General features: G+C 49.6%; 2 protein-coding genes across 3 annotated transcripts; one reads left to right on the top strand and one right to left on the bottom strand.

Annotated features, from left to right (window-relative positions):
* Window positions 1-189: 189 nt before the first annotated feature.
* Window positions 190-1,615, bottom strand: LOC131210010 (tRNA N(3)-methylcytidine methyltransferase METTL6). Of its 2 annotated transcripts, XM_058203191.1 has the most exons (3): window positions 1,035-1,615; window positions 473-887; window positions 190-263 (listed from the first exon to the last, which is right to left on the bottom strand). In XM_058203191.1, exons 1-2 carry the CDS (start codon window positions 1,500-1,502, stop codon window positions 567-569), a joined length of 789 nt encoding a protein of 262 aa, XP_058059174.1. In that variant the 5' UTR covers window positions 1,503-1,615; the 3' UTR covers window positions 190-263; window positions 473-566. The 2 variants fall into 2 exon arrangements, with proteins under 2 accessions (XP_058059174.1, XP_058059173.1); XM_058203190.1 differs by having other exon boundaries at window positions 473-1,615.
* A 3,523-nt stretch (window positions 1,616-5,138) lies between these two features.
* LOC131207864 (uncharacterized) lies at window positions 5,139-22,870 on the top strand. The gene is made up of 21 exons (XM_058200497.1): window positions 5,139-5,235; window positions 11,518-11,575; window positions 11,684-11,843; window positions 11,910-12,221; window positions 12,316-12,474; window positions 12,632-12,819; window positions 12,911-13,040; window positions 13,958-14,911; window positions 16,050-16,265; window positions 16,624-16,773; window positions 16,947-17,100; window positions 17,574-17,731; window positions 17,997-18,120; window positions 18,664-20,049; window positions 21,188-21,253; window positions 21,330-21,691; window positions 21,759-21,963; window positions 22,034-22,185; window positions 22,253-22,364; window positions 22,428-22,525; window positions 22,592-22,870. The coding sequence occupies exons 1-21, from the start codon at window positions 5,139-5,141 to the stop codon at window positions 22,766-22,768; spliced, it is 5,418 nt and encodes a 1,805-aa protein (XP_058056480.1). The 3' UTR covers window positions 22,769-22,870.
* Window positions 22,871-25,071: the final 2,201 nt, after the last annotated feature.

The raw sequence follows: 25,071 nt of genomic DNA on the forward strand, positions 1-25,071 counted from the left end.
AATGAAAAGAAAGTGTTTGACTTTAGAGTAACGGAGTATCAAATATGATCGACGTTTGTTTAGCAAAGTTTTCAGAATCCTTTTGGTATATTGAAATGTTGATATCTTTCATTCTGTCTCAGATCCATTTTATCATCATAATTAAGTAGGAAAAAATTTATGTTGGCTTAAAGCTATATTTAGACTTACCGTAATGTAAAGATTAGAATTTTAACAGCAAAGAATATGTCGCCGGTAAAGGCGCATCAGTAGTGTGGTAAGAGCTGTAATGAAAATGATAAAAACATTAATGGTAATAGGAGATTGCAAAGAAAGAAGATTGTTCTGATTTGTGTGTTTCAGTTGGCCGTTCTTATATTATAATCAGAAAATTTGTCTCATTATAAAAATGGTAAGAACAATCATCAAATGAGTGGAATACAAAACTATTAAGCAACGAGCACAGATGAAACAAAATATAAAAATAACATACCTTCCAACATCCGGAACCAATGCACGGAGAGTTCGACTTAGAAGGTGGCAGGACTCAGCAGCACTCTACCAAACCAGGGCTCTCGTCGGTTTTCTCATTCGGGTTGCGGTGGTTTTTGGAACTTTCCCTGGACGAAAATCCGCGGCACATCGATGTTTTCCTTTGCGTTAATCGTACGTCGATGGATGTAGCTGTTTAGCAGCACCGCAAAGCCGGCTTGTCGAAACAGTGTGGCCACTTCATCCTCAGCAAAATAGTAGCTTCGAGTCCCGTCCTGGCGCACGTAGAAATTCTCCCCGATTTTGTGGCCCGCTTTGAACCGTAACTGTGCCATATCGTACCGCCCGTAATCACGGAAAAGTACCATACCGCCCGGTTTGATCAACCGAAATATGTTGGCCACCACTGCGGGTAACTTTTCCGGATGGATCGCCGAAAGGACAAAGATGAGCGTTACTATGTCGAGTGAATGTTCAGTGACCGTGCCGAACACTTCCGGTGTCGTGATGTCGCAGGGAAACGCCCTCATGTAACGCTCGTCATAGAGGTTATGTTTCCGTACCAGTTCCACTGCACGTGGTGACAGATCACACGCATAGATGAAGTAATCTCGGTGGCCATCCTCGATCAGCGGAAAGATAAGGTTACCCACACCGCAGCCCACTTCCAAGAGTGTTTTCTGCTGGTTTTCGGCATCATTTCTTCGCGTGCCATCGGCTAATGTGCCAGGAACGGCGGGGTTCTCCGACAGCAGCTCGCTAAACTCACGCGTGGTCCAGTGACGGTCTTTGAAAAATCGCGTATCGTTGCGCTTGTAAAACAAATCCCAGTGTTTGCGGGCCTCGTGTTCGAGCTTTTGCGCCTGAAATGGCGTCACCATGCGCTTGTTCTGCTCCTCTAGCTGACCCCGTTCGACGTCGGTCAAAACTTTGGTGCGGTCAGTCACGACGTCTCCCAAATTGGATGGCTTTGGTAAACGCGCTGTGACGTCGCTTTTATCGACGGTAGGCGATTTGGAGTCTGTGGCCATCGTTTACGGGCTTTGGGTGTTTCAGCTTTTCTTACTTTTCTGGCCAATGTAGCGTTTCAGCGCGTTCTCCAGTGCCATCGAAAGCAGGACGAGACCGAGAAACTTACCACGAGGAGGGTCGGCGACAAAATAGGCCTGATCAGAGTGTGTCAATTCCTTATGAAGCCGTGCGGGTTTTATTCACAGCGGCATTCAGGAAATGTGTTCCGCTGTAAGAAAACCGTTGACAGCTAAGAGACATTTGTTTGACAGCTAATTTTGAAACATTTACGAATTAGCTGTTGCTAATTATGTTGCTGTGTCTAACAATGCATTTCGGCGGTGGTTTTCTGCCAACTGCTAGCTTTAATACGATGTCCTTCAGTTTCATAAGCTTTGATTATTTCACCAGTTGATGCCCCGCTTTTGACGATTAGTTCTGGGTTGTTTCCCCAGTAAAACTCAAATTATTGACCAATTTACGTACTTCATTCGTTATTTTACAACAGTTCAGAGTTCTTACAAACTGGGAAGCATAATGAATATCGAGATCTTCACCGTGCATTCCGTAGCCTTAGTTAGGCATTTTGAATATAAAAACAAGTAAAAAATTGTTATTTTAATCCATAAATAACTAAATCTACTCTAATTGCTTTTTTACTGAGTAAAACGAAGGAAATTGGTGCGAAGATCTAAGAACTTCAAGCTTCCAACTTAAACTAAAATTGTTTTTGCGTTATTCAAATTCACCTATGGCCAACAATGGGTCTATTAGATTGAATCAAAATGTTCCTTAATTGTCTATAGGTTTTGCTCTTAGCATATCGAAATAACATTCAACGTCTCAAAAGAGCTCTTTCAAGAGAATATACGCATGCTTTCACGCATTGTCTTATTCAAATGTTCAGTACCTAACTTCCTTTCGCCATCCAAAATCGTACATGCTATGTTTGGACAGCTTCGATAAACAGTGGATAAAAGTAGTTTTATCGATTTCTATCGAAAAATGAACGATCAAATTTTTACTTTAAAGGACACCGAAAAAGGCGACCACAAAGACTATAGATTTGATAGATTTTAGTGTGATTGCTCCACCGCTTAAAGTGAAACCGAATTTGTGCGTGAGTCATTCTGATCGAAATAAAATTTCGTGTAACTTCGCACTCAAAGCGTTCGTGCGGTGCGGGTCGGAAAGCTCGTAAATGTTCTTTCCCCGCCACCGATATCCGTGCCGACCGCTACAGCTGATTGACTGACCATTTGGGCTCGCGGCTCATGTCGGGCCCGGGCTCACCGTCGGGAGCAACTGCATCCTGCAGTCAGTAGCTATTTATACCTGAGCAAGTGCACTTCAACTTTCAACAGCGCAGAAGGACGAACCCATTAGATCCTGCTCGATATCCTGATTGAGATCCGGATCAATTTGCTCTACGCCTTTCTTCGTGCCTTTGCTCCTTTTATGGGTAACACTTTGCGCGAAACTTTTCACACCACACGGTTCGACCCTTTGCAGTTCCGGTTGTGTTTTCAAATTTTCCCGCCAACGTCAGGGGCGTGACTTGTGAAGGTGAAAGTTGCTGCGAGGCAGAAAGTGAAAACAGTACCGAAGTGTTCCGGCACCAGCTCCGGCTCCACATTACCGTTCGGCGCGTGCTACAAACAATCCAAAATTTTCGATTCCCCCCACCATGGACGGAGACGGAAGAGGCATCGCAAGAGGTTCGTTGGTGTAGACGGCGGAACAAAGTTGGCCAACGGCCGTGCCGTGGCGTCGGTGGCGATCATTTGATGGGCCCTACCCCTCGAAGGGAGGAAAAGGATACGGTGTTACTGCGTGTTTGATGTGTGATATTGCATGCCGTACGAATTCGGGACCGGAAATCGTTTTCGTTTAAGGGCGTGCTTCTTTTCCACGCCATTACGCGTCCGCTGGGTGCACCGGGCCCGGTAGTTCCAAGGTGAGCATTATTTTCCTATTACCTACACCTTCTTCCGGAACGCGTATCGACAAGAAAGCGCGGCACTGTAATTCACTATGCAAGAGGCGTGTGTTTGATGGATTTTGATGGGAATTCGTGCTGTGTTTGAGTGTCAAGGTTTCTGGGTTGAATTTGGTCGGTGCTGACGGTATAAGACCAAAACGGTTGAGGTATTGCGCCAGCGAGTCCATTAAACCGCAGCAAAAGATGGCTGACGATTTGGCACACGGTGAATTGGAAATTACGTTGACAATTGCATTTTGATGAATCGATATGAGATGTGGATTTGTGGTGCGGGCAAAAGTCGATTAAAGTGGCGAGAACTAAGTGAGGAGTGAAGACCATTCTTGTTGTGAATGGGTTGAAGTAGCTTGCCTTCTTCTGGACTGAATATTAATAAGCATTCTTTGTAAAACTAACATAATATCAAATTGCATCGTTTCTAGTTAAATTACTAGCCACATTTTTCAATGTCAATCACATCAACCCAACTAGCGTTGGGCCTGAATGGTTTTATAAGTTGTCACATTCCTGCCTAGGGCCATTTGTGGGCCAAAGTCCTCAGCTGCTGAAACTGCGATCGAACACGAACCGGCTCGACTTTATCGCTCGGATACAAGGGAACAGGTTCTTTCAATGCGCTTCCATTATAGCCCACCCAGTTCGGCTGTCTAAGGATGACTCTAAAGTGTGTTGAAAAATTTCTTCCGTTTTGCGTTTGGCCACTTTCCACTCGTCCATTTCTCCGGCGATAGCATTAGAATGTAAAATTTATTATTTGAAATCCAAACAGCGTGTGAAGGTGGACTATCGCGAGGCATTCGATGTGCTGTCGACTGTCTCGATGGCCCATTATGACCGTCGGTTCGTGCACCGGACCAAGTGTCCACTTTCCGAGGGATATCGATCCAAAAAAAGGAAGAATGACAATTATTGGTCGGCCACACAGCTGTCTGCCGCCGGGTGGAATTATATTTGACTATTTCCGGTAGTCTGTTGAACTTCGCTTCGTCCATTTGGATTCGGGGGTTTTCCTAGCCATACGACGTTCATCGATCGATGGTCAATAATTTAACGGAAAAACTGTCGTCGGTGTAGGCAGACTGATCGACGCGCTAGTTAATGTTCTGACAGTAAACAGGAAGCTCTCAGCACGTGCCGACATTCACTCGGCTCCGGTCCGGCGGTGTAGATCAAATAGTGATTTAAGCGTGTACGGGGAACCAGGAAGTTCAACAGATCCACTCCCCGATTGCCACCAGAATCGCAGTGCAAACCGACTTCCAGGTCTCCGCAAGGGTCGGGGAAACGACCACGAATCCATTCGATAACTGCCGATGGCAATAAATAAATGAGTGCACTAATCGGATCAATATGCCATTTGCTTTCGTTGCAGTGTAACCGGAAGTGGGGTGGCCGTAATTAGAAAGTTAAATTGCACCCAAGCTGACGGGTGGCCACGCGAGTCGCAATAAAGACTTTCCATAACACTGCTGCGTGGTTTTGTGTGATACAATCGGAACTAGATAGTGCGCGGGCGGTACAGCAACAAAATGGTTCGCTAGAACCATCATCGTCATCGGTGCCGTCGTCACGGTGGAGCTTCCTTCTCGAGTGCAGTCCTTCGCAACGAAGCAACCGAAGCAAAACGAAAACGGAGAATAAATACCGGGAAAGGATGGCCCCACTACCGCCACCACCGGTTGCACGGGAACGGCCACACTACCCACGGCGGGCCCACGCCGGGCTGTACTTCCATTCATCGCCACCCAAGGGTAAGTTGTTTGCCCGAAGTTGGGCGCCCGGCCATCGGCGCCACTTTTTGCGCCGTTCTGTCGATATGTGACGATGGAGGCGCCCAGTGATTTATGATTGTCGACACGTGTGCCCGGGAGCTCGGGGTTCGTGTCTCGTTCGTGAGTCCCTTCTCCGCGAAGGGTATGGGAATTTCCAGCCGATGAATTTGTTTTCCCGCCCGCCGTATCTAATTACTATCTGTTGTACGCCAAGGCCGTAAGTAGGTGGCAAGAGAATGATGAGTTTCTTAAAAGAAAATGGTTCGTGGGAACGCAAACTCCGTTGTGTGTGCGCGATATTACCAAGGACATACTCTTGGTGGCTTGGTGATCGGTGAGCAAGTAACCAGACACGAACAACAAATTTGCGAATGGCCCTTTGAATGGCCCGGTTGATAGAGTAGTCGGTAACGCTCGTCGTTTTCACATAGCTGGCCTGGGATTGATTCCCGAGATCGCGGGGCTAACAACCCGTAAAAACACAACGTTACAGTAAGCAACAGAAATTAAAATTGTCTATGTTGCAGAACAAGACCACCCGGCGGTTGTAATTGCCGGATTAGATTTGAATCACCTATCACGGCAGAGGGCTAAAGAAAAGGAGGAATTCGGGAATGTGATTGCAAAACTGGTCGCCATGCTGGCCCCAAAACTAACTCACGTCCCAACGATCATCCGACATACAGACGGAGAGACAGACACACTGCTCCGAAAACCCACCGACGGTGCTAAATAGGTTACAGCAAAATAAACACAAGTTGCCCCATAAACTTGGACACAGTGGCAAACGGTGGTGCAGTTGACCGTATCGACCGGCTGTTTACAGGCTCCCGACGTCATAGGTTTCTTGCAATTAATAATTAATCCACCACCGCTATCGAAATAACACCAGAGAACCAATACGGACATACGCTGCACCGAATAAACTATTCATTCGTAATTGTTACGTGGCAATAAAAACAGATCCAAAAAATGTGTCACCACGCTGGCCAAAGTGTGTCACTCCCATGGCGGGCTGGGCGCTGACCGGAAACTAGGACCCATCGGGTCCGATGACGCTAATGATCGATGACAGCGTGCCGGGGGAAGCGCAACGAAAGAGACGGAGCCAAAGCATGCCGAGGTAGCGTGCCCACAATGTTGATGGCTATATAATCAGGAGGTTTCTACGCGTGGTCCATTTGGTCGAAGACCCGAGATGTGAGTCAGAAGGACACAGTCCATAATCAACCATTGTCACGTCAGTTGGTCACCCAGCAGATTGACCCCACCGTCAGGAACACGCCAGCTAAACTGTCGCTGATCGCTGGGGTTATCGATGGGCCGGTGGCCAATTCTGGAAACGTACGGACGGATACTTTGGAACGGGTTCATCTTGGCCAGGTAAAAGGCAAAACAAAGCAACAAGGCTACCGATTAAGCCGTTAAATGTCATCGTTACAGGGTTTTCTAATAACACCTAATTGAGGGTTTATTTCGAGTCCTTGTCTTACCTGACCGATCCATCAGCTGAGAGACAGTTTGAGGACAGCTTACTCGCACTCGGTGGCTTTTCGGTTAGCCGAAGCCAGCACGGTGTTTAACCTTTTCGATGGACTAAGTAGCCATTTGTTGTCAATCAACTTCACTCATCTTGCCGCTGACACATACGGTTGGTGCTCCCGTCGTCCCGAACTGTATGGGGAAGTAATGTACTGTAACTGTTGTCAGATCGCTTCACTTACTCGAGTTATGGAGTTCAACGAACGGAGCTCGGTGGCCACGTCAATTATGCTACACTGCTGAAGATAGTTCCTTCATTCCGACAAGCTTCGGGCAATCAACAATAAATTGCACCTCAGGTAACCAATCTAGAGTGCCATCTTGGGGAGGATTAATTCGTAACCGGGCTCACAGCTCATAAATGGCTCATATGTCAAGCATTGGACTCACCTCCTGACCTGGCATAGAATTATTGCTACCGTTAGGGCGACGGGTTAAGAAAGTTAAAACTCATCCTTTGTTCAGTGCTTCTTGGCGTTGCAATGGCGGTCGCAGGGCAGTTTGTGCAAACACCAGCCCAGACTTTGTCATGCAGCACTCACGCCATTTTGTTTGCACTTCTCAATCGATAACCATTTTGCCTGTCTCGTCTCGGATCGGTTAGGGCACTTAAACAAGACAATTTTCTTCGTCGGCAGCATAATAGGGAATATGTTGCGTAGCAGGCTGTCGGGCATCGCAATAGGCCGCGCCAAGGGTGACCTCATTGCTGCAGTAAGCTATGATCAGCCATTGTGTTGGGTCGGGTTGGTCGGGCGTTGGAAGTTGGGTGGACACTTTCGCAAGTAAACACGACCGCAGCGTGCAAATATCGTGTCGTTGGTGCTTTAAATTGGTTTACAATTATCTTATTCGATTTGTTTAATCACGAGGCAAAGTGCTGTACGTTTTACTTCGAAACACACAGTTCGTTGTGCATCAATTTCTGCTGACAAAAGAGCGATTAGGTAATATAGACCATTTCATTATGTCTAAAGGGCGGTTTACACGCTGCGATCTGGCAATGCAATATCGCTTGAAGTGACATCTCCGGAGACGTCATAAATGTCACTGCCGCGGGTGGAAATCTGAAGACTCGACATGCAATTTGTGAACAAATTTCAAAACAGGGTCAGTTTGTCGGTTGACTTGTTGATGTTTTGTTTTGGCCTCTTATTTATATTTTGGACGCTTCGTCAACGTTCGCGAAAGTGTGTAACTGAATTTATAAAAATTTACGAAAGTCTGCCATGTCTTTGGCAACTAAAAAATAAAAAATATAGTGATCGGAATAAAAAGGCGCAGGCATACGATGCCATTTAAAAGCAATTTCCTCGACACTGTAACCTCTTCGCACGTTCTTTACTTCGCTTTTTATCCAAAAAGCACAACGCTAAGGCAAACCAACAAAGTGTTAATTCCTTGGCTGTTTCCATAATACTGACAACTGTAGATCCGGATTTGGATTTTCTACCTTTGACAGCCAGCCATGGAAGCAACATTGTATTGGTTTGCCTTACCATTGTGCTTTTCGGTTAAAAAGCGAAAAAAGAACGTGCGAAGAGGTTACAGTGTCGAGGAAATGGCTTTTAAATGGCATCGTATGCCTCCGCCTTTTTATTGCGATCACTATATTTTTTATTTTTTAGTTGCCAAAGACATAGCAGACTTTCGTAAATTTTTATAAATTCAGTTAAACACTTTCGCGAACGTTGACGAAGCGTCCAAAATATAAATAAGAGGGCAAAACAAAACATCAACAAGTCAACCGACAAACTGACCCTGTTTTGAAATTTGTTCACAAATTGCATGCCGAGTCTTCAGATTTCCACCCGCGGCAGTGACATTTAAAACGTCTCCGGAGCTGTCACTTCAAGCGATATTGCATTGCAAATCGCCACGTTTGGACGAGCCTTTAAGCACGGTTTTAAATGCCAAAAATTCAAATTTGAACCAAACTCAATTTTTTTCAGCTTTTTACGTTATCTTACTTAACATTACGATTCTACAAAATTACTTTCCCGTTAACCGTATGCTAATTATCGAACTTTTGACCGAACGCTACGCATTAGCTTCTGTACAAACGGATTCCCGATCAGTTTGGGCACTTTCTTCCAATCTTTGGCGAATATTTCAATGGTGTTGGTTGGCTTTACATGTTTTCTCAAAGATGCCTTGGTAAGTGCCCAAAAAGTATCGATCGGTCTTGCCTGTGGACAAGTTGACGGATTCATCTCCTTCGGAACGAACTGGACCCCGTTGGATTGGAACCAGGCTACCGTATTCTTGGAGTAATGCACGGATGCCAAATCCTGTCAAAGTAGTATCGTGCCTTTATGTTTTCGGATCATAGGCAGTAGGCATCGATTCAGACATTCGCGGATGTAAAATTCGGAATTCATCGTCTTCGTTGTCACGAACGGCTCGGAATGCATGCCACACTCGCAAATGGCTTGCCAAACCATTGCTTTTCTTCCGAATTTTTCAGTAAAAATGGATGTATCCGCATCGTCAGCATTCTGGCGATCCAGAACAGTGTAATACTGAGGACCCGAAAGAGTGTTGTAGTCAAATTTGCAATCCATCGTTTCATTTTCATCGTCCATCCACGGGTCCTTTAACGGATGCAGCTTGTTTTGCACTCCGTTTTGGTTTTAAAGGCTTCTTTTATGTCTTCAGACCTAATTTTATTTTGGAACTATGGACGGTACTCACAGTTGATCTCATATTTTTAGCCACATCTCGGACGGAGCCACTTTTCGGTCAGATTTGATTTTATCCTGAAAACTGCTTTCTTCTTTGAATTTCTCTATTGGGTTTCGAACCACTCCAATGCTTATTTTTCCCTGTTTTGCCAAATGGCTCAGTGAAATGTTAGGAAAAATGCACCATTTGTGCAAACGCTTTTTGCGCTCCTCTGCTGCTTCGTATTTTCACAAAAGTTAAGGAAATTTGTGCGTATGATACACCCTTTTTTAATTTAAAGTGTATACTAAAATAAGCGGTCGAAATTGACACTTTAAACGGCATGTGGAAAAGGTAGTGATCTGTCAAAATCGTGCTTAGACGTAATGAAACGGTCTATACCAGTATGGTATGTGTCTTGAATTTATTTTACTACTTCGTCTGTGGTGTTGTGGTGTTACGGCAAGAGTTTTGAACTTAAACCACTGACCATCTTTAGGGCACGGAAAGTTTCTCCTTGAAGCATACCCCCATGTCGCTTTAACTTAACAACCACGCAACCTTCGCGGAGTCACGCCACGGCAACACGGCGAAAACCCTTCTTTCTTTCGCTCATCATCAGCGGTACCGCGGGGATCGCAGACAGTAATAAAGGAGGGGGAAAAAAGGCGAACACTTTGGCCACCGAATCGAGCAATTGAACAGTAATCGACACGAACAACAAGGACCCGCCTTCCGTGAGCGTTACCCGTTTCGTCGTGCCCGTGCCCCGTCTGCTGGTGAAAGTGTTCAGGGTCCTACTCGGTACTCGATGATACATATGGGGCGTAGAGTAGGTAAAAGGAAAAAGGCAGATCAGAAACTCACACGAATAAATTGTATCTTTCGAGTAAATCAATTTTCCAATCCATCGAACGCCGGCGGGTCGGGCAGAGGGTGGCCTGCACCTCCCGGGCCACACCGGGAAAGCGAAACCGCGCCTAACGCCTCTCACGTGTCGAACGATTATGGGCTCGAACGCTTTTCTTGCGTCCTCCTCCCGCTCACTGAAACATATACCGCTAGAGTTGGTGCCGGCCGGCCGCCAGAGTTGGCACGATCGAAGGTGTAAAAGTGCGCGCCAGTCGGGTTCTGTCTGCAGTCGGTTCTTGACGTCGGGATCTTCACGAGCACTTCGCTGTCTCTGCGATTCCGTGCGCGTGTCTGTGTGCGTGTCTGTGTGGTTCACCTTCAACAGGCTGATGGTAGCAGCCCTAAGAGCATCCAACAACACCCTGCCCTATTGATTGTCCGCCTTCGATACGGTAACTTTACAAGAAGTTTTACTTTCAGTCAGCCCACTACAAGCATCTCGTGGGACCACCTGCGCTCATCGGGCTTGTGAACTTTGTACGTGGCCTTCGAAAGCCCGTTTCTTTTCCCCCGCGTTTGACAAGGGGCCCCAGTCGCCAGTGTCATATGGTCGAAGTTCACATGACCCATTTGTGGTGAGGCCTCACTTGGGGCGCTTATGAGTCAAGTATGACTCCCGCCGAGTGTGGGGTGATTAAACAGCGAATCGAAAGTTCTTCCTGCTGCCTCTTTCAAGAAGCGATCGTGCGAAAGTAACTTCGAAGGTGTCCATGGTGTGGTGAATTATTGAGGCGCTGGCTAGAACTAGTTAAAGGTAAAGTGAAGGGACACCCTGGTAGCAACAAAGGAATTGTAACTTTCGCTTCAGTTTAAATTTCCTTCCGAGTAAGACTCTGGTCCTTAAGTTGATCATTGTTTCAACATTTCGTGAGAGTGATTGTAAAATGCTATAAGTACGGCACGGGCCGGTCCCGGGATAGAAAGAAACCAAATACATTAAATACTAGCCCACCTAGGCAAATGGCCGACGGATAGGCACGAATGTCCCAGCAAAGTCCCATAGAATGTGGGTCCATCGCCAATCGATACCGTATTGCTTCGTTTGATGATTCCCTCTTGTGGTCTTGTCTCGTTTCGGATTCCGCCCATCGCGACTGTCTATCATTATCGACCATCGACCACCACTATCGATCGTCGCGCCAGTGCTCCAAATGACCAATCAGCTAGCGGCGAAGGATAACGATTACAGGAGCCGAGACGGTAATGACACACACCGGAGGGGGCACACGCCACCGCCCCATTGGGTCGGTCGAGGTCCGACTTTAACCCAATTTTTTTATTGACCTTTCCCCGGTGTCCTGCCCGGATCGATAGTGATCAAACCGTCGAACATTCGGATATGGCTGCACCACAAGCAGATGTACAAGCTGGCGAAGGTGCTGTGGGCCGGCCAGGGAATGCGTCTGCGAACGGAGACATCCCACCATCCGAAGATGAAGCGATTCCTAGAGTGTGTCCCGCACGTCATGGTACGGTGTTGTTACGTGCGAGTTTCACTGAGCAGCCCATTGACCTGCGATCATCCCCATCCGTAGGGTGTCATTAAGGACATTCATCAGGCCGTCATCGAGAACGATCTGGACACGCTGAAGGAGAAGACGGCACCGCCGGCCCCACGTGTCATACTGACGAGCAAGGACGCACACGGGTTGACACCGCTCCACAAGGCAGCCGGACTGGCCCACACGCAGATCGTCGAGTACATACTGTCCGTGTGGCCGAGCCTTTCGTCCGACGAGGACCACGCTGGGCGGACACCGCTGCACTGGGCCGCCAGTGCGAAGAATAACGCGCGCAGCTTCAATCTGCTGGTGCAGGCGGGCGCCGACGAGACCGCACTGGATGACGTGAGTAGAGAATCCTCTTTGTCGGGGAGTCCCTTTCGGGAAACGCTGTCCATTTAACGAATCCTACATCCTACGTTGTCTTGAATCGCCCCAGCGCCACAAACCGGCCGAGTACTACAAGAACAAGGCCGGCGACATCGACCGGTCGCTGCTGTCGGTCATCCCGGAAGCGCCCCGAATTTCACAGCAAGGATTTCCTTCCTGCTTCGACTGGGCCATGTTCACGCTGGACGATGATGAGGTAGCTCACGGTGTGTTGCGGCAGTTGACCAGACATCCCAATCGCTTACCCGTTACTCGCTCGCGTTGTTTGTATTTCTGCATGTGGATTGCCTCTCTCTCTCTCTTTCTTTCTCTCTTTCTCTTTCTCACTGTTTTGGTTCCTTGTTTGGCACGCCATCCGCATGCAGGGCTCACAGACGCGAATGAAACCATTTCTTTCGCAGAATAATCTGCTGGACGCCGGTCCAACAGATACGGGGCTGGCCGGAGATTGCTTGTCGGCGAACGTCGTCAAATCGAAATCCGTACAGAACCTTACCAACGGCGTACTCACCGATCTCGACGCCCAACCGGAACTCCCAGCCGGCGGGGACAAGTAAGGGATTCGTTCCCTTCAGGCCTGCGTGCCTGGTTTGTTGAATGGAGATTCACCAAAACGGATCCATTTTCACATTTTCAAACTTCAGAGAAAAACCGCGGAACGGCGATGGTCAAAACGATACACTCAGCGATAATGGCATGGACCAGACAGCAGCAAACGATAATCAGCAGACGGAGACCGCAGCCGAACCAGACGAACAAGAGGCAGCCGACGAGGTAAAGAGGGCCCCGTTTCCCACCGATTGGTTTCCATTTTCCCGCCACTTTTCTACTATTTTTCTACTCCTGCTACTGTGGCGAATCATATCTTGTTTGGCTTTCTTTACTTTTGCTCCCCGAGGGAAGTCCAATTCGATCGCTCATCGTGTTTCGTTAGGCAAATGCCGAGCACGTTTTTCTCAAAACTTTAGTTCGCTTTGCAAAAAATTAGGACCAACAATGGGCACACGTATTTGTTTGAACTTCCAAATTCACCAATTAAATGCGCACCAAACCGGTTTGAAATTAGTAACTTTATCGAAATTTAGTAGCACCCACGTCTTTTGGCACCATTTTCAAAAATGGCACGTCTTTTGGCACCATTCCCCCTAAATGGTCCGAAAGCTAATTATTCTCGAAGTGAAACGTTTTATATGGAGGTCCCGGAGGATCCCCGAAGGAGAGGAACCACTTGTACAGATGTGAATATTTAGCCAACTGAGGAGTTTATAGAACTCCGCTAGATGTCTTACCGAAAGGGTAGAGTAGACACGTGGCCATTTTGGTTTTGTTTAGAGCCTCACACTTCAAGTAGAGCTTTAATAGACGTGCGGGCGTGCAGCGACCAACAAAAACCCTTCGAGAGCTGGTTCCGATCGCTACCCCTATCGAGTGCAACACTAGTTTAGTTCCCCGTGTCGTTGCCCGGTGATCGGCTCTTCTATTTTTTGGGCACACTTCTGCACCTTCGTTTCCACTCTGCCACTCTTTCCACGCCCTACTTTTAACGGAATCCTTTAATGATATCTCTTTATCTCTTTCTTTCCTCTATTTTGATGTGTATGTATATGTGACAACCCCGGGCGTACCTGTAAATAATGTACATGTGTCGGAATGCCTAGGAACAAACGTGTGTCAATTTGTCTACTCCACAGGACGGGACAGTAGTGGAGCCAGTAGTGCAAAGCAATCAGGAAGATGTCGGCCGGTCGGCCGGGATCGTACCAAGCACTAGCGTTAACGGTGACGGTGGTCAGGATGACACCGCCGGGGAAACCATTTCCTCCGATACCTTGGGGTCAGTGGATAGGAATGAGGATCTAGAATTGCCGGTTGCTGTTGCAACGGATGTTGATTCAGAGCGACCAGCGAGTGGTCGTCAATCGGCCGGCATCGAACCGAATGGCAACAGCCGTGAACCATCCGCCGGTGCAGTTTCACCGCACAGTTCCGGTGGCTCCGGTGACGAACCAGAAGATGAGCTGCTGAAGGAACCGGCAAAGCCGGAGCCGGATAGGAATGGGTCTCCCGAGGGTGCTGAAGAAGCCGAAGTATCACGGGACAGCTTGGAGCACGAAGCACCCACCGCTCCGAAAGACGAAGAAATCGAACAGGACAGTTTGGGGAAGGATGGCGAAGGAGATGGCGAGCCACCTGCCATCAGTGGAGCGACCAAAGAGTCTGCGTCGGGTTCGCAATCGAGGGTCACCTCCGGGAAAAGTATCAGATCGACGTCGAAAGGCGATCAGGAAGAGGACGGGCGAACCAGTAGACAATCGTCGGCCACCGCTGATCAAGGGGACACCCGGGAGGACGACTCCCGTTCTTCGGGTCACCGCACCCGACCCGGTTCGGTGAAGGAATCGGCGCTCTCCGACGGTTCACGCACATCGACCGGTGCTGATTCCCGGGCAGTTTCCTCGCGGACCGTGGTTCGTGGTTCGTCCGGCAAGTCGGTCGCCACCCGACGATCGTCGATTGTGTCGCACAAATCGAGCCACACCGGAACCGGATCCATTGACCCATCGGATCAGGCTGAGGACTCGGAAGGAAACGATGATTCCAGCAGTACCGATGTGCAGATCGTTAGCTACCGCACGGGAGCCGAGGTATAGAACGCCCCGTCATTTGTCCCGCCAGCAGCCGCACCATTTGAATTTTGTATTTTTGGAAAAATCTCTCCCAGAGAGAGAGAGAGAGAGAAAGAGAGAGAGTAGACCGATGGAAGTCGAAAGAGAGAGAGAGAGATAGAGATGCCCGCAAGATTTTAACCGCGTAGCGTTCGAGTGATGATGGCGTAGCGACCCGCGGAAGCGGCCATTTTGTTGGAGCTGAGTAGCGGAGGAGCCTAGTAGAGTCCACAAAGCATGCAAACAATCATCCGTCCGCCACATTCGACCACACCTGCACGCGATCTCCAACATTGTTACTGGCTTTGCTTCGTTGTTTTACGTACGTTCCTTCGTCCCGTCGTCGTTGTGCCGGGATGTCGAATCTGCTCAACACTCCCCGCCCACCCCGACCGGCCAATGCTTTCTGTAGGTCCCGTAGGCACGCAACATAGAGTGCGCTTTATGCAGTAGTTGCCCATCCATTTGTGCCCTGTGTGTCCTGCCGTGTGAATGTCCTGCCTGTACCGACCGTTTAATATGTAACAATTGTCGTCACAATGCAACAACTGCAACAAAACATTTCGTGAATGAAAAGAAGGAAAGAAACAAATTAACAAACACAGCAAACTAATAGTAGAGCAACCAAAAAAAAAAGGAACCAAAAATCACACTAATCAGACTGGAAGAATGTGATGTGATACCCTCAATGGTTCTTAGAGCACAGCAATAGAGAGAGACGCTCCTTTACGCCATAAATCTGTGTCTTTGTATTCATGTGTCTGTGTCTGTGTGTGCCGTGTATTTGTCAGTGTTGAAACGCTACCAAATATAGTACGAAGCATTTCACGTAATGTCTTGTTCATTCTGTTGTGTTTCCCCCATTTTTCCCCCCGATTTTCCACCCGTGGTTCCGTGGTTGAAATCTTGTTAATGCATCTTCCTCTGTTTGCATCTCCAGAGGGTCAAATAGGATTTCCGTTTTTTCCTTTCGGTCACCACCACCATCCTGAGCTGAGTCTGCTGCTCGTTTCCAGATGGCCATCCCGCCCGCCAAAAGGTCTCAGGCGCTAGTACTAACGTGTGATGTGATTTTACTTTCATTTTCTCCGTGCGTACTGGTGTTGTTGGCACGCAGAACGGCGGAATGGTCGAACCGGCTCAAAGCTCCGATGGCGGGCAAGTGATGGAACAGGAATCGCAGGAGTCGGAACCGGACACCAAGCCGATGCCCGAGGACGTGCCAAGTCAGGTGCTGGAGATCGAGGGCACGGTGCAGGGCGAACCGGACAACGGGCAGCTGCAGTCTACCAACCATCGGCTGGTGCGCGAAGAGCTCGAGGAACGGTTGAATGTAAACTCACTTTCTAGCTGTAATATCTACTTACCGTGTGTTCGTTAGGGCGGAGTTCCAAGTTCCCGCCACCGTAGCCGTGTGATGTGCTCCTTGCTCTGACACGTGTTCTCGCGCGCATGTGCACGATGCTTGCGTAGAGTATTGCGCTTTTTGTTGCTTGCTGTCGCAGTGTTTCTGCTAGCTCGTGGGCACGCTTCTCAGATACCGTTTTTACGTTGTGGTCTTTACACATCCCGCATCCAGCTTCTGTTACTGAAGGTTACTGCCAAGGTTCACCGGCAAAGTTATCGAACTCACTCACCCTTTCGATCGTTCACTATTGTGGTTTGTTTCCATTTCCATTTCAACTCGACAGGAAGAACAGTCGGTCCAGGATGCAATCGACTCGGCCGACTTGGAGAAGCTGGCCGCGATCGTACTGAATGGCAAGGGAAAGTCTCTGATTGGCCGATCGGCAGACCAACCGGAGATTCTGGCGTTTCTACAAAATGTACCGGCCTACATGGTAAGACGGGCTGCGAGACAGGCGGCAAGACAGGGCCGGAGCACGCATGCCAAGAATGGCCCTGAGGCGCCACAGTAGACCGAGGCTCATAAATCATTCGGGAGATTCGGGAGATTGACAACCGATTAACCTGATTACATGTGGGCCGCTGTTTCTCCCAAATTTCTCCGCAGGGCAAAATAAGGCGCGTCCATCTAGCGGCACGCGAGGGCAGTCTGCGTGATCTACAGTCGGCCCTGGATCGGCGTAAATTCGCCACGGCAAAGGACGAGATATCGCCGCACGGTGCAACGCCCCTGCACGTGGCAACGGTTTTCGGGCACGCAGGTAACCGCAATTGGATGGCGCTCCGAACCCATGAATTTCCAAACCATTCAACGGATGGCTGGAGTGGGGATCTTCCCTAGGATGTTCCTAATGACCCACTTGAACCCACCCAAAAGTAGTGTTCCCGCTGTCCTTCAATAGCGGCTGGTGACTAATGAGTGTCCGGTATCGATTTTGTGATGGTTGGGGCGCTGTCTTGCCCTAAAGTCTTCACGCGATGCATACTTAACGAGATGGCTAGGCCTTGGGGTTTTTTTTTCTTCGTCGAACGAAGTCTCTACTCGACTGTGCGTCAACCTGGCACGTTCATTGGTGACCTATCGCTTGCACGACACGGATGGCGCAACAGCATATCGCAACTCCTGCTCCTGATATTAACGGTCCGCGGAATGCTCTGTCAAAGATCCGTCTAACGACACGTTTGAAAAACAAAGGGTAAAATATTTATAGTTTCGCTTATCTGTGCTCGGCAGGGATCGTGCGTTACTTGGCGGGACGGTTTCCGGAAACGCTCAGCGCAACCGACGACGATGGCCGAACGCCGCTGCACTATGCCGCCACGCTGAAGGACAACGGTCACTTCTACAACCTGCTGACCCATCTGGGGGCCAACGCAAAGGTGGAAGATAATGTAAGTGGCTGCCCGGTCCCGGTCTGAATCATTGATAGGTGGTACGCCATCGGCCACCAGGCGTCTCCATTTCGCGAACCACGCTCGAGCCCTGCGATCGATTGGTCGAGTGCTTTGAAATAGAATCGCTAAATTATGCATGGGCCACCGTCACGCGGTGTGTGTATCTTTCCACCGGAAGGATCGCATCCTGATCGATTGGTTGCAGTCGGCTCCCTAAATTAACCGAACTGACAGCGCACTCCGTTCATTCCGTTCCAACCAGCTCAACCATTCGGCCGAGTACTATCTGGGTCACGTGCAGTCCCAGGGCATCCTTTCCCACCGGCAGCTGTTGCGCGACTATGGTGCCAAGGAAGAGCTGGCCGAGGAGATGCTGAACGATCAAGGTATGTACGGGGCTGCAGTGTTGCGATTCGCACGAGCATTAGAGGCGACGGCGATGCCTGCCACTGTGCAAGACTCGTGGCAGCTGGGAGCAAGATGACCAGAAGTCCTGAAACGTGAACAGAGTTACTAGAGCCCAAATCGTCAGTCAAACTCTAACCTTCAGCTTCGGTTTGGAATTCCTTTTGCTTTTTGAAATTCCATCAGTTTTACGTTTTCATTACATCAACCTAATGTAGCTCTGGAACTTCCTTGCCTAATGTTCCTACACCGTGTCTTACGTTGTGTGCTCGGTGTCAATAAGTAGCTCGTAGACGGCACGCCTATTTGCGCCAGGTTCTTCATATAGCCAGTGGGGTGGGTCTGTCTCTCGTTCCGTTGACGTTGTGGAACTTTAAGTTGTGCTACGGATCCCGAGGTAGATCCGAAAGCCTTCCACCTTAGCTCTAGCGACTCCTTTCTGGCAAGCTCGATTCCGATCCCTCAACCCCTTTATTCGCCATTCGCTTTGCCATCCATCCTGGGCGTCATCCTCGGTGGAACAGTGCCGGACGATCTGCACAGCGCACGGCGTCCGCTGGACGACGCCGATACGCTGACCACGCTCGAGCGCTGCTACAAGATCATCCACGAGCCGACCGACGATCTGTTGGTCCGGTCGGTCGGGCTGCCGAGCAACAGTGTGCCGGGCAGTGCTTCCTCGCTGCGGGTCCTCATCACCTCGTACCTGGCGCGCTTCCTCAAGCGCAGCGTGTTCGATCGGATCAAGAAGCGGCAGACGCGCCTCGACCACAACCTGTTCGACGTGATCTGGCCGGCGATGAAGAAGGCAACGAAGGAGAAGCGCCTGGACGAGGATCTGAACGTGGGGATCGTGATGCCCGACTACGACGCTTTCGTGGTGTTCCAGGAGTTTCTGGTGCCGCTCATCAAGGACGTGCACTGCATGGAGGTAACGCAGCCGTTCATGCCGCACCCGCCGATGCAGTACTTCCCGCGGTACGCCGTTAACGACCAGCAGCTGTCGGCGCCGCAGCACCCGGAGCAGCCGGCCGGAGGGGAATCGTCCACGAAGAATGGGAACATCCTGCGGGAGAATCCGGACAGCGTGCGGCTCAACCTGGACACCTCGGGCAAGTACATCACGGGCTGCGTCGTCGAGTGTGGCCGGAACTTGGACGCGCACGAGTTTCCGCTCAATCTCGGCATTGCCCAGCTGGAGCAGGTCGAGCGACTCGTTACGGCCAAGGTGCTGTCGACGGAATTTGTCCAGGTAACGGGCGAGTCAGAACTCGGCACGTACTACAGCATGAACGAGGTGCTCGAGAACCCGTCGGAGGTGCGCACGGTACTGGCGGCCAGCGGGCTTCTGGTGCCGCTGCTCGACCATACCGATCCACATCAAACCGCCGAATCGATCGCCATCAATGGCCGGTACTGGCCGTACGGGCGCGGTGTGTACGTCAGTCAGGCGGGCGATCTGGTGGTGTGGGTCAACGTGCAGGATCACTTGCGGCTCATGTGCTGCACCGAGAGCAAAAACCCGGCGGCCATCGGTACCGCCTACTCGAAGGTCGGCCGCGCCATGAAGTTCCTCGACGAGCGGATCCCGTTCAAGCACAGCTACTTCCTCGGCTACCTCGTATCGCGGCCGTCCTTCCTCGGGACGGGCCTCAAGCTCACGCTGAACCTAGCGCTGACGCACCTGCGCAAGGAGCGCGAAAATTTGCGGCACCTGTGCGTGGTCCGCGGTCTGCACCTGCTCACGGACGATGGCTCGGTGCGGGCGTGCAACATGCGCTGCCTGGCGCAGACCGAGTGGCAGCTCTTCCAGGACTTTGCCGGCGCCGTCACCAACATCGTGGCGCTCGAGAAGGAGCTGTCGATGTCGAACTCTCTGCACATCGCCGCCACCCTGTTGCGCATCTTTCGTAAGAAAAAGCTCAGCCTAGCCGCGGACGGTTCGGCTCCGGCTCAGCAGTGACCAGTTCCAAGCAAGGGGACCACTTAGCCAGTAGTGTTAGCCAATTCCTTCACCGGTCGAGTATCCGTATTTTCCGTGACACGCAACTAGTGCGACTTTGTAAGCGTCTGTGGCAGCGAGAGATCGTGTCCCGAGTAAGATAGAAGCAATGAGTTTGATGGAGTACTACGCACGGGACACCAGGCAGTTCGACTGGGTCTCCCATGTCGCCCCCATCCCCACCTTCCCGCCCAGTATTCGTCGGGCCAGAGAGGCCAGAGTGTGGAGAGAAATGAGTTTCCACGAAGCGACTGGAGACTGGAAGAAGTTGGACTGAGAGAAGTGGCGGATGCGGGTTAGTAGCAATCACCATTCAGATTTCAAGATCCGATCTCTGTTTTGCCTGTTTTCCGTTCCGAATCGTGTTCTTCTTAATCGCTCCCGCTCGGTGTGTGATCATGTGTTTTGCTGCTCGTTGTACGTCAAAACTTTCTGCCCGAACCTCGCTGTAATCCGCCGACGGGCTGTACCTGCTATTGGACTCACGAGACGGTTCGGTACAACGATGATTTGCGTAGCCTCAAATCATGCCCAACATATCATTTTTGTCTTTCCCCACTTCTTCCCACTTCCCTCGCTTCCAGCTCATTCTCTCGTGCTCTGTGTCCCTGGCCGTTCCCGTTGTTTGGCAAACGGTAGCTGAAGCATTTTCGTTTTTCGTTACACCTTCGTTACTAGTGCCGTTATCGGTTTGGTTTGCTGCTCCTGCCCCGGGCAGTGTAGCTATCCCATTTCCGTAGTCTCATTTCCCCTCCACGTTGGAGTTGGAGATAACACCCGGAAGCTACAGGACATGGCTCGGAATCTCTCGGCACCAATCGGCAGCGAGGCGCAATGCCTGACTGCATCATACATTCTCTTACTTTCCTGTGTTGCTTCTTGTTCCTTGAATATCCTTGCACCCTACCTTCCGTTATTACCTGGAGTCGCTGTATTCCGATTTTTCGTTGTTTTTCCTTGAATTTGTACAATTAACAATGAGTATGTATGTATGCGATGGAATGCCTCGTGGGACGCCCCGTAACCGATGCTTACATTCGTTCCAGAGTTGGGTGAGCAACAGGTGGAAATACCATTGTTTCGCACCGAGGAAGGTCGCTATTTGGCCACCTGTAAGTAACTGGCTCGGGAAAGTGCGGCGCGCACATTCTCGAACTGATCGGCCCTCTTGTTTGGTGTTTGGGGCAGCTTTAGGCGATCCTCTCATCAAGGGGCTGACGGAAGTGGCCAACAAACGGCCACCGGATCCCATCACGTATCTGGCCAACTATTTGTACAACTTCGTCAACCATAAAACCAAACCGCAGGACCACAAGAAGTCGCTGGGTAACGATTCGAACAACAACTGCATCGAGGGGCAAGTGAAACAGGAACCGGCCGAACAGGACCTGGACAGTTCGGCCCAGCAAGTCGGCGCAGGGCCGGAGGCGGGTCCACCGCCGAGGGAACCATCTCCGCCGCCACCGGTTGCCATGGAGCCAACGGTGCGGGACGAAAATGCGCCGTCTCCTGAGGAATCGGACGTAAACCAGCCACCGGCAGACGATCGGGTACGTGTGGCTGTGTCCGTTTTTAGTGGTGCCTCCAGTTTTCTGCAATGAATTCTCTCAATGGCAGGATGAACATGGTCAGAGTATACTCCATTTCGCGTGTGCTCGATCGCACGGTCGCAATGCTTTGATTCAGCTGATCGAGGAGTCTGGTGTCAACATTACATACCGGGACGAGCTGTACCGAACTGCGAGGGATGTGGCCCTGCAAGCCACCCAACCGGAGAATGCCCGCGAAATCGATCGATACATTATAGGAGTGGCCGCCAAAGGTAGCCACCGTTTATCGGTTCTTCGACACGGCGATCTGTTTATCCGCCTGTTTTTGTTCCATTTAACAAGGTGATTTGGAGGCACTGAATGGAATGCTGCTGGAGGGATATGATCATATTGTGGACGTCGTTGCACCGGATGGAACAACCATACAGGAGGTGGCCAGCACCCGTGGACACCAGGATGTGGTGCGCTTCCTGGAAACAGCCCGAACGTTCGAGGTAAGTAACAAGGGCAAGTTCTCCGAGATTCAGGTTATATCCAATTGCACGCTCCTCGAAATTTTAGGAAAATCGTGAAAACCTCCTCAGCGCCATCCGGGAGAAGAGGTTCGAGGCGGTGGTAAAACTTACCAAATCACCCGATGGGCCTAAGCTTGTGCGAGCGAAGAACTACTACGGTACGCCATAAGGTCTACCAGTGCTATGGAAGTAGTTCGTATAAATTCGTTCTCTTTCCGAAGGTCGATGCTCACTCCATATAGCAATATTGATGGAAAACGAGGATATTGTCGACTATTTGGCATCCAACTTCAGCGCAGTTCTCAAGATTGGTGATAATGTGCGTCAAACACTTGCTTCCTCATCCCGTTCTGTGCTTATGCTGTTCTTCTCATTTAAATACCAGTTGCAGCGAACTCCTTTGCACTACGCGATGGGCGTCCGCAACGTGGAAGCTATAAGCCGTATTTTGATCAAAAATGGAGCCAAACGCGTCCTGAAAGATTTGAAGGGCCGTCAGCCAACCTACTACTTCATGAACAAGGCGGATATTTACCGTTTGCAGGAAGAAGAAAGGGAATGAAGCTCAAACTCCGAAGCCACCAATTATGACAATTGCCCCGAAACCACTAATCCTACAACATTTGCATTTCTACTACGGTGAACGTTTAATGTTTTGTGATCTCGAAACAAACTAATATTGAATATTTCATTAGCATGTGCCTATAAATAAATGATCGGTAATATCACTCTCATTCTCGCTAGATCACTCTCATTGATCAACCGTGTTTCTGCTCTGCTCCGTTGTTTTCACCAACTTGGTGGTGGTTTTCGAGTGCGTTGCACGTTATCGTTGGTGGCACCCGCGTCGGTATCCTGGAAAGAAACTGAGTTCATTAATCTGCTTGCATATGCGTGCGATCACCTGCAGTATTCGCGAAATTCGTGTCGAAGTTTCCGGCTTCTCTGTGCTTCGCGTCCAATGAGTGCAGCAATGGCCGTCTGTCGGGTTTGTTCGCTACAAATAGCCGGTGTTCTGCAGCGGTTGAGAGTGTCGTGTAATCGGCGGTTTCACGGTATAACGGCCACTTTCACCACTGAACACACTTCGCCACTGGCGGTGGCACCACCCTATGACGAACCAGCCGCGCCTAGCACTACAATCACTGCAATTGCAACTACAGCAGCATAACGGCGTGGCTAATCACATGGGCAGGGTGTTGAATTTAGTACTGGCTAACTCGGCTTGGTCCCGGGATCGGTTGTCGCTCAACCGGCCATGGTTTCGATTCCCGATACCGGCGCTGACAGAAGGGGGGTTGGCGCGGGACCAACAACCCCGCCCGTAAAAACGAACTGTTACGGATAGCACCAGGGATAATTGACATTAACATTGTCTCTGGTGCAGGCCAAGACCGCACAGCGGTTGTAGTGCCAAAGAAGAAGAAGAAGAAGAAGAACTCGGCTTGGTCGCAGTACTTGTCCGTGGAACCGTGAACATCGATCCTTATCACCCGCCGTTAGCGTTAACGCTAAAGTTACCTCACAGTGTTTCTCGACCTAAGAATCCCTCTAATCCTTTCAACTACCGCAAGGCGGACCACAACAGATTGGGTGTGATCCTTTCCCAAGTCGGCCGGTTTATTTTTTTCTTCTTGTAAATCTGTCAACTTGGCCGTGTCTCAGTTCAACAGCATCATCGTTTCCTCCCTCAATTCCTGTTCCCGACCGCGAGTTACTAAGCATGCGCGGTGATAGAAACAGGACGCTGCGTGCTTACAACAGTTTTCGCTCGCCATTCAATAAACGGCTGTTCAAGTACACTATGACAGCCTATAGAATTTACGCTGCTCGTTATCAATCCTATTTCGACCGGCTGTAATCCCGCTTGCACTCCCGCTCTGATCTTTCACCTTACCGGAACCGCTGTCGTCAATTGGGCCTCCTGTCCTTAGTGGATAGACGGTGCGTGGACCAAAATATGTTCATCGACGGGCTGCTGCTGGGTGCTATCGACGAATCTGTCCTCCTCGACCGCGTTCCTCTATACCTGCATATGCCTTCGCGCTCCCGCTTTGGCTCTTCGGACCCCTTTCACCGTTGTCTCCGTTCCTATAACTCCTACAGTAACTTTGACTTTCGCTTTCCTCTTGCTTCCTTCAGACGTGCACTCTTCCTAACCCTCTACGCCGACCAAGTGTTGTTGTAAACTACCTCACAAAGGGCTCTCGCTCGGCTTTATTGTCCGTTTTGCTTTCCTTTCCCCCTTCTATTTCCTCTCTTCTTCTTTCTCCTTTGAAAGTCTCCCCTGTATAGCTTTAAGCAAACAGGTCGAATAAATTAAATTAAATAAACCGTGGTCACGTTTCACTGTATCGCTCCACTCGTATCGTTTCTTCGATGGGCGAAATTTTTAACATACTTAAGCGGTGGCTGATTAAATTTTCTTGTAAAATTATTTGTGTAATAGCAAGTTCTTAATTAAAAATTCTTTTTAAATACATGGAAATGAATTGATTTGTCATGTGGAATGTGGTGTCAGTGGAAGCTGAACAAATTTTGCAGCTCTCTGTTCGGGCGAGTAGAAGAATAAAATGCTTGTAAAAAAGAAGATCCATCTTCCGTTGTAATTGATTTCGCGGACTCCACAACAATATCGTTTTATTTTGATTTCGTCCTAGCCGTTGGCATCAGCACACCTGGTGGATTTACCCGAAACTATAGCTAGAACGATAAATCGCACGCACATCTAGTAACCATAGAAAAAATCTAAAAGGAATAGAGAAGAGGAAAAACGGGCAGTACGTGTTTTAGTACCCGTGCGTAAGCACAGTTTTCTATAATCCTTCGCATAGTTTTCAATTTATGGAGTTTCATCATACATTT

This window comes from Anopheles bellator, chromosome 2, assembly GCF_943735745.2.
Source record: "Anopheles bellator chromosome 2, idAnoBellAS_SP24_06.2, whole genome shotgun sequence".
Taxonomy (NCBI): domain Eukaryota; kingdom Metazoa; phylum Arthropoda; class Insecta; order Diptera; family Culicidae; genus Anopheles; species Anopheles bellator.